Here is a 9,736-nt window from a genome sequence, read left to right on the forward strand (position 1 = left end):
CAACAACAACAACAACAATGGGAACAATTTGCAGCAACAGAACGAAATGCTTTCGTTTAACAAAAAAAAAATCAATTGTTTTATAGAGGAAAGCGAAAAAAACATTGTATATGGGTATAATTATTTACATACATATATAAACAATAAAGAGCAACGTCATCAAAGACTTAAAAAAATTAACAAAAAAATAAAACAGCAAACGAACTTGTAAAAAGTTGATATAAAAAGCCAGTTGCATTTATATTTCTCAAATCGTAGAGCAAAATCCCACTAATAGGCCCGATCCCCATACCCAGTTCAAACTTGGATTTTTGTTCACCAGATTTTACAATATTTTACTAGAAATCCAACCCGTACGCGCAGTGAGCTGCCTTTTGTTATTATAAAATTGTATTAGATTTAGTGCGAGAAGTGCGTGATCAAGCCTAATATTACATGTGTATAAATGTGAAAGTTTGTGAAGGACTGACTGAATGGGTGCGTGCCAGTGAATGAATGAATTAATAGTTAAATAAAATATTACTTACAATAGGGTGGTTGTCAAACGAAAATGTTCTCAAACTATTTATTTGGAAATGTTCTTGAAGAGAGTTGCCACCTGTTCAAAAATCTTAAATCAATTTACTTAACAAGTTAAGAGAAACATTTTTATACGGCGTTTGATGAAGGAGAACCCGACGATGAAGCTCACATTCATCTACTCGACAGAGAGTAGGTGAGAACAGCAATCGTGGAATAAGCCTTCCTAATATTGCGTACAAGGTCCAATACTGTGTGAGAGCCTGAAGCCGTTCTCGAACCAACTGATTGGACCTTATAGTGTGGCTTCCGCCCTGGTAAGTCCACCATTGACCAGATTTCCACAGCACGTCAAATCCTGGAGAGTACACTAGATATGCATTGAAATCTGCTTTTGATAGCACAAAGAGAAGATGCATGTACGACGTCATGTTTAAATTTGGGAACCCCGCAAACCTATACCACTGTGTAGAGTGACGTCGACGTTTAGCTTCGTCCCAATTTGGGATGAGCCTCTCCGCGCCATTTGAGATGAAACGAGGTTTTAGTCAAGGCGATTCACTCGCGTGCGACTTTTTCTATCTGAAGCTGTAAAGCAGTGCCGGCAAAAGCAAAATAACCATGTTGCTGACGTATGCAGATGATATCGGCATCGTCCGTCTGAAACGAAGGGACGCAACCGCAGCATTTTCCAGTTTAGAATAAGAAGCTAAAGAGGTTGGTCTAGCGGTGAATGAAGACAAGACAAAGTACCTCCTGGAAACATATAAATAGTCCACGCGTTTCGGGACATACGTCACTGTTGTCAGCTATAACTATAATTCTGAAGTAGTGAAGGACTTTGTCTACCTAGGATCCAGCATAAACACCACCAACAACATCAGCCTGGAGATAAAGCGAAGAATTACTCTTTCCAACAGCTGCTCCTTCGACGAACAAATATTACGGTCCTCAAGTCTGTCGTCATGCCTGTTCTTCTATATGGCGCAGAAACGTGGAAAATGTCGAGCAAAGATGTGAAAGATTTGGGTGCCTTCGAGATAACTATTCTACGCAGGATCTACGGCCCTGTTCGCGTAGACGACGGGTATAGGTTAAGATGGAACGACGAACTGAATGAGCTTTTTAGCAACATGGCCATTGTTAAGCGCATAAAAATACATCGATTGAGCTGGCTTGAACGACCACTTAGAAAATGGAAGGATCAAGTTCAGAAGGACCTGTCTGCACTCGGGATGATCAATTGGCGCAAATTCGCACAGGAGAAAGGCATTTGGAGAAGCTTTTTAGTCTCGGCCCAAACTGACAATCGGTTGTTGTGCCAAATAAGAAGATGATGCGAGACTTCATTCCTTAGTTGCCTACTCATTGATAGACCAGGGATTGCTTAGGCATGTGAGCCCTTTCTTTCGGGTAGATCCCAACACGATAAAGGAAGCGTCTCCGTCGTCACTAAAAGCTTACCAAGAGGTCACCTGGATTAAGAGCTTATGCTGACTATCTAGCCATACCTATCGCTGATGACAGAAATTCTCGAAAGAACGTTGAAAGATATCCCGACTAGACTGGATACATGGTGCTCGAAGTAAATCCAAAGGAAGACGGACTTGATACTTTTTACAAGAAAGTATAACATTCCACCACGGTCTACACCAGTGTTAAGGAATAGTACTTTGCCTCCGAAAACATTTACCAACTTTCTAAGAGTTATGGTGTGTATATACACAAAAAATATTGGAGGGTGTGCAAAGGTTCTCAGAACTATATATAACTGGAACGTTGCGCACCACGGGAGCATTAGACAAAATTCAAAACTTCTATTCCATAGACCTAACCGATAAATCAGACTATGTGGTTCCTATGGTCAGTTTTAGAAAGGTGACGTACGCAAGACGTCTTCAAGAAATGGCTTCCATCACTTACTTATGAACAGATCTAAGATGTGTGAGGGATTGAGAGAACATTGCTCTATTTTTCACAGTGAAAATTGGTAATCCGTAGAGGTGAATTTTCAAATGACACAACGCTGCGGTTCTCCATTTCTTTTTCTGGTTTTCGATATCTTAAATTTCGAGGTTTCAAATGTTCTAATACCGAAAACTTTGGCCAGGTCCAAGGCTAATGGGATGATTCTCTCAAAAGGTCGGTTAAAGCCACGACCTACATACATATTTGAGTGCTTATAGCATTAAGTGTTGTTGGTGGTTCTATGCTATTTGCGTTAGCCATGCTAATACTTGGCTGGGTCAAGTGGTACCTGTAGTTTGGGAGTAGGAAAACCGCAATACATAGTTTTTAATATCAGTCTGCTGGATTTTTTGTTCTCGTTGGTCACTGGAACTTCAACGCTTGTGAAAGAAAAAAGAACATTAGTGTGTGGCTACTGTGTGTACCCAACAAAGGATGCAACACGTTTCAGTAAGAAAATTGGGGTTGTTTTCCAACAAGCAAACGGATGCGTTGAAGCGAGCTGCTGCGGCAGGGATCTTACGGACGTCAGTTTCTGTCGGAAGTTCCGCGGGACCAACGTCAACAGTGTTACTTTTTATGAAAGTCCAACACGTTCTACGCGAAGGGAGACTCTACCTACATCAAGCGTTCGGAGAAAAAAATTTCTGCAGCATTTCAGAAGATTTTCAGTTAAGCATCAGCAACATGTGTATCATCAAGAAGCAACAAGGCTGCATTATTACGAAGTTCGAACGCACCCTATTTCCATCTCTTGATCACAGCAATCACCATTCCATGCCAACCCATAAATACGGTTGTCGTTAATTTAGTTAGAGTATTTTTGTCTGCCTTGGGAGGGTGGAAGGAGGGATCAATCCGGGTGCTGAGGAATAAGTGAAGTTGCCTATATTTGCATTTGTTGTACTCGCTGCTATTGGGGGTTGCTGCTTGGTGATGCTCGTTGGCAGTGCCGCGCGGGACCATTTGTTTTGGATCGGATGCTGTACGTAGAATTAATTAAAACACAATTTCTTTAAATTGTTATTAACACAATAATGCTTGTTTTTTTTTTTTTAATTCATAACTTTTTGCTTAATTCAAACTTTTAGCTTTATAACATAAGAAAATAAGTATTTTGTTTTTTTTTTCTTATTTTTTTACTTTTGATAGTTTATGCGATTTGCGAGAGGTTAGTAGCTTAACTTTCTTTTTTATATGCATGTGCGAATTTTTAAAAAGAATAATATCAAGAACAACAACAATGACAACACATTTATGACTATTGTACTCAAAAAACAATACAGAACGGGGTTTTCATTTTATTCACTGCAAGAGTCATACTCGCTTTCAGTTTGCCTTGTATTAGCATTAGTATTGTCATTGTCGCTGGTATTGTTATTAACGGTGTGCGAATTTAAAATTCTTTTCCTGCTATTCTCACTGCCGCCACACTTAGTTCTATAATTATGATCAGTAGTTTTACTACGTTTTAAGGCACCTGAATTATCAGTACTGTGTGTATTTTTTTGCTGCTGACTACAGGAACTCTCAGCATCAACAACGTCCATGCTCGCACGAGTTTGGGTAATCAATTTCCATAGACGCACTTCTACGCCCAATCTGTAGGTGGTTAAGAGTTAATTAGAAATTATGGAAATATCAATAATTAAATACGTTTTGTTTACCTCAACTCCAGTCGCATCAAATCTAATTTTTCCATATTGAACACAAAATCTTCATAAGTGAAACCTTCATTAAGTATTATAGTCTGCGAAAATTCGTCAATGTCATGGTTGGTGAGCCACTGCGCCAGCTGCTCGTCAATTTCGCTAATACCATATGTACGTTTGTTTAAATTGCGATGGAAGTTGTGTTGTTTATGTGCAGTTGAACGGTTGGGACGCCGATGAAGCGTAGCAAACGGGCGCCTGCGAATAACATATGTAATGAAATGTGAACAACTGAATATGATACTAAGAACTTTTTTCTTATCATAAACGAAATTGCGTATAAACACTAGCTTCTAACAAACCTCGCTCTACGCCGTCCTGAATAGATGTGCGCCAATTCTTTGCTTATATTTTGTAATGCCTTCAGCTGCTGCTTCTGTTGTTCCAAGTGCTGACGTTGAAACTGCTTATCGTTGTCCTTCATGTCACGTAAAATGCGCACACATTCGCTCGGTGAAAAGCTGCCATCATCCTCTTCAATCAATGCGGTGACTATAGTCTGTTCTCCAATAATCTTTTCCTGGCTATCAGTTGAGGTATGTTGCGGATTATGTACGCTTTCGTCGTCATTGCAGGATAGTTCCTTACCGGCTAAGTTGGCGCCAAGCTCTAAGAAACAAAAACAAAAAGGTTAAATCATACCAAATTCGTTTAAACCGAATATCTGCGCACACACCTGGAGACAGGATCGTTACGGCCGCCTGTACAGCACTTTTTACTAAATTATCCAATGCGAACATCCAATGTGGTTTGATGAAATGTGAACGCAATACTGTGACTACAGCATCTTGAAAAGCATACAATGCCAAGTGTAAATGATCTACGGCAACGTCGTCATTTAGCTTTTGCTTCAGTCCCATTATGGTAGCCTCTAAATTCTTTTCCTTCTCGTTAACAATATACTCGCGCAGCCCGCGTATTAGAGTTTGCAACTCAGCTTTTGTTATTAGCACGCTGATTTTATGATCCGTTTGTATGCGATCCATCCACAAGTTACAAATTTTATCCTCATCCATTTTCAATACCTTTGACAAGGTGGTGCGACGCTGCGAATCTTTCTTCAAACGATAGAAGCCATCGGTTTCACTGGTTTCGCTGGGGTTAGTGCGCAGCGATGGTGTGGAAGCCTCGATTTCGGGTGACAGTAGAAAACCGGATGAGTTGCGACGCTCCAGTGCGAACTGTGTGCTGGGCAGCTCATCGATATCGACGGAAGACGAGTGAGTTATTCTGTGAAAGGCGGGAGTGTTTAAATATCGAATACCATGAGAGGGGGGAGAGTTTAATATCGAATACAAGAGCTATTGCACTTACTCCAGCTCAGGCGTGGTAGGCGTATTGCAAGTACCAGCGCTGATTGAACTCATGAGGGCAGGCAAGGTAGACTTATTTACTAAACGATCGGCAGGCACTGAGATGCTGCGTCCAAATTCCGATGAAGAAGGTGGATTCAAACGCAATTTGCGATGTTTGCTAAACGAATGAAGAATGCGTTATTGTAGCAAGAAAATACCAAATATTTGAACTTATCCCTCAACTTACTCATTCAAGAAGGGATCATCCAGCAATTGCGCCGCTGTCGGTCGATCTAACACGCTAATGGCAAAGCAGCGTAAAATGAAATTTCTCGCCATGGGCGACAGTTCCTCTGGTATATTTGGATGTTTCTTGTAATAGCCGACTTTAAACATCGCTGCTTGCGCGCAACCCAACTCAATAAACGGCGGTTTACCCGTTGCCATTTCAACATTCGTACAACCGAATGACCATATATCGGCAGCGGGTCCATAACCACGAAAACCTTGGTCGATCACCTCAGGCGCCATATATTGCAGGGTGCCGGTGAAGGTCTCTGTCATGGGATTAATACCAGCTAAACGTTTTGATGTACCAAAGTCTGATATTTTCACCACACCACTGTAGGTATTCACTAATACATTATCGCCCTTTATATCACGATGCACAATTTTCTGTTCATGCAGATATTTTAGACCTTCGAGTATTTGTTTCGAGTAGAAAGCCATAGTGGACTCGTTATCCTTGAGTGGGCCCCACTTCTTTTCAAGTAGATCTGAGAGGGAGCCACCAGGCACTTGTTCCATGAAAATTTTGAAAAATCCATCCTCGGAGACAGAGCCCAAATACTGTAGCAAATCATGCACAGAGAGACATTGTTTTTAAAAAATAAAAATAAACAAATATTGGATATCTATTTACCTGCACAATATTGCGGTGACGTAGCTGCGAGTGTAATTTGATTTCTTCATGCAACGGTTGTACATCCTGTGAATTTCGCTCCGGCACTTCTTTTATGGCAATACGAACTTGCGTCTGTTTGTCGCGCGCTGCATAGACGGTGCCGTAGGTGCCTTTGCCAAGGATTATTTTACGATTTTGATCATCATAGTCGTATTCGTACTGTAGTAAAAAGAAATACAAATTTTAACAAGCGTTGAAAATACGAATCGAGTAACTTTGAAAAAATTTATACCTCAATTTGTCGCATTTCATCGACGTCCAAATTCACAAACACCTCCTGGTCCGACGCCATTTCCAATATTAACTCATAAAATTTTTGTCGACATTCCGTAGAGGGAAAATAAATTTGAAAATCGTCTGAATTGTGATGCACATAGAGGTAGGCACAACGGTCGTCGCGCTTATACAAGCTCACAGACTTTATTTGCGAAGCAGTGAACACAAAATCATGTACTTTTTTGCAAGCGTTCTTCGAATGCGCCAAACAAATATTAATAATTTGTATAGATTTTTCATCAGCGTCCATATTAATGTTGACATAACTAGGCATATAGATTTTTTGTGGTTCTAGAATCTAAGTTTAAAAAATAATCAGTTAATTTATATTCTGTTTATGTATGTTTTAACCAAAGCAAACTTACGAGTATCGGCATGCGTACACTGGTGATCTCCTCTGTATTGGTGGCTACCATAAAAAAGTCCATCCAAAATTGAAAGATTTGCTCTTCCACAGAGTAAATGTGATCTTCGGGCTTCTTGCGAAATCGATGAATCAACAAAATATTGCCTATCGTTGACTTAAGATACCAATTAGGTGGCTTCAACTTGAACATACACTCTGCCGCCTGTATGGCTTTCGCATAATCCTCTGCGAGCACTGAAATTTCAAAGAAAGTCGCCACATCCCAATACTCGGTCAGTGACGACAAGCTGCCTTTTTTGCCAATCAAATTATTCAAGGTAATACCAATATTTTGCAACTCTTCTGTATTACTGAACTCCTTGCCATCAATTACGAGCAACGTAGCTAAATTAATGCCCGCATACTCATTAGGTTGCACTTCGAAACTTTGACGATACCATTTTATAGCATTTTTCAAACTATCTTTGTCCTCATAATCAGACTCCACAAATATATCCTTATAAATGCGACCACACAAACATAACATATCGGGAAACTCATTTTCCTTTTTCTCTAAAGCCTTCAACGATGAAGCAAGCGCCTTCTCACGATCACCCTTGCGGTTACGTCGATTTAAGGCGAAGGCGTAGAGAAAACTCATATTTCCGGTCTCAACGTATTTTCGGGTGTTCGGTATATTTCGTAAATCGCTCACCAAACGCACCATCGCATCATAATCTTGCACGTCACGCAATGAACACATAAAACTATGCACCACCTCACCGGATAGCACATGTACGTCATCCAAACGCTTACGCATTTCATGCAGTATCTTTTGTAACCTCGAGGCATTGGCGCCATAAGTTTCACGCGCTGAACGCAGGTCAGCTAAGAATTTTTCGCGCATATGAGCTCTGTAACAAGAGTGAAAACAGGTAATGGGATATCTATCTTAAAGGCAAAACTATTCGAGGTTACATTACATACTTTGACTGAATTTCCACATCCTGCAGTAGACGCTTTAGGCGCGATAGTAGAGTGGGCATTTTCGTGTCTGCCGGCAGTTCTTTATTAAAATTGGTAAGATAGCAGGTGGAAGTCTCTTCGTTGCGTTTGTACGATAAAAATTGATAATTGGCACAGGAAAGCTGTAAAGAGTCGACAAGATAAATTATAGGTGAGATATGAGATAAGAAGACGGGTAAGAATTATGTGTGGAGGATGAGTTAGCGTAAAGGAGTATCTCTATCTGAAAAAAAAAATAGCCGCCTTCGAAGCGCCGAGGACTGCAAATGTAGCGAAAGTGTTCTATGGAATCCGGACATGTATCGATTGTCAAAGCACTTACAAAGGAAGTCGATGACTCTAAAACGGAAATGACTGCTCGCTATCGGATATGAAGAAAAATCCAAATAGTAAAACAGCAGCGCCAAATAATTTGTAATTCGAATGCGAATTTCAGTTACGTTACCCAATTAATAAAGCCAAGCAAACAAAAAGAAAACGGGTAAAGCAAAAGAAAAAAAAAACACAAAAACCGTAAATACACATAAACTTGTAAAAGTAAACAAATGCGGAGGAAGTAACAAAACAAAAATGCAAGCAAAACAAACACGGTATACCCACATGAACTGACGCACACACACACACACAAAATATGCAAACAAAAACAATAACAACAAAAACCGCAATGCAACAGCAAAAAATATTTATAAAGCGCCTAAGGCGTCTGTGTCGATTGATATGTATGTGCTGTTACAACCACAACAACAACAACATCAATATGTATGATATAGGTAACAACAACAAATAAAAATGCGAGCAAATATAAATTATAGACTAGAATAAAACGTTGGCGATCGTGGCAAATATTGTAGGGGGTGGAGCGGGTGTATTTTAGGTCCAGTAGCAATAATAAAAGATAAAGTTTACTGAAGCCAATTTAAATAGCAACAAAAAAAATTATTTGGTGTGCCTACACTAAATTCATATAACACACTCTTTTTTATTGCTGTTGTTTACTTAACGAACTGGTTGGCTACGCCAAATCCGTGGGCGTTCTGCTATTGCAGTAGGGAAGACGACATAAAAGTATTGTATAACAATAAATAGCGAGGAATGTGCGCACTGTATTGTTCAACGCAGCGGCGGGCCGGAAGTGGATTACAGCGTGAAAGTTACATAATATTCGACTAGCAGCAATTATGTACATACATATGTACTTATAGCCAGCCAGTGGAGCCATAACTTTCCTGCAATTAGCAACGAATTGACTTTCCTACAGGTTCGGTGTTCTCCGCACACATAAGTACGCGCTAGAAGAGCCACACTCGAAGCAATGATTTGATAACGAGAGGAATGCAATAAAAATTATATATAAAAGGAATGTGTTTTATGCTGTCGCTATTAATTAATCAAAAAATATAGAAGATATCAAAGGTCCCACAGCAAGCAAGAAGCTTTCATTATTCTTTCGCTTTCAATTGAATTGAATTTGATTGGTGATGCGCGTAGGAGAATTTCATTTCAATGCATTGAAGTGTGGTTAAATTGAACAGATGCGACAAGGTGTTTTGCGGTTAGCCAATGCCGCGCAACTAAGCAAAACAAATTATCTTATCGCTAACAGCATTACTAGCAACAAAGAAATTTAAAG

The 9,736-nt window shown here is 39.9% G+C and overlaps 1 protein-coding gene across 1 annotated transcript; it reads right to left on the minus strand.

Annotated features, from left to right (window-relative positions):
• Window positions 1–3,621: 3,621 nt before the first annotated feature.
• LOC118755481 (mitogen-activated protein kinase kinase kinase 15-like) lies at window positions 3,622–8,254 on the minus strand. Its single transcript, XM_036490311.1, has 10 exons — window positions 8,068–8,254; window positions 7,100–7,994; window positions 6,691–7,032; window positions 6,417–6,617; window positions 5,742–6,343; window positions 5,514–5,672; window positions 4,876–5,429; window positions 4,502–4,808; window positions 4,155–4,397; window positions 3,622–4,089 (listed from the first exon to the last, which is right to left on the minus strand). Exons 1-10 carry the CDS (start codon window positions 8,124–8,126, stop codon window positions 3,789–3,791), a joined length of 3,663 nt encoding a protein of 1,220 aa, XP_036346204.1. The 5' UTR covers window positions 8,127–8,254; the 3' UTR covers window positions 3,622–3,788.
• Between the last annotated feature and the right edge of the window lie 1,482 nt (window positions 8,255–9,736).

The sequence above is a fragment of the Rhagoletis pomonella genome, unplaced genomic scaffold (genome assembly GCF_013731165.1).
Source record: "Rhagoletis pomonella isolate Grant_MI unplaced genomic scaffold, Rhpom_1.0 Rhpom_scaffold_06381, whole genome shotgun sequence".
Taxonomy (NCBI): domain Eukaryota; kingdom Metazoa; phylum Arthropoda; class Insecta; order Diptera; family Tephritidae; genus Rhagoletis; species Rhagoletis pomonella.

Excerpts from the sequence above, each read along its gene's own strand:
- LOC118755481 (XM_036490311.1), bottom strand. The coding sequence starts at position 8,126 with ATGCCCACTCTACTATCGCGCCTAAAGCGTCTACTGCAGGATGTGGAA. Across the intron at positions 6,344-6,416 it reads GTCACCGCAATATTGTGCAG|TATTTGGGCTCTGTCTCCGA; the intron begins GTAAATAGATAT and ends GATTTGCTACAG. Across the intron at positions 5,430-5,513 it reads CCTACCACGCCTGAGCTGGA|AATAACTCACTCGTCTTCCG; the intron begins GTAAGTGCAATA and ends CGCCTTTCACAG.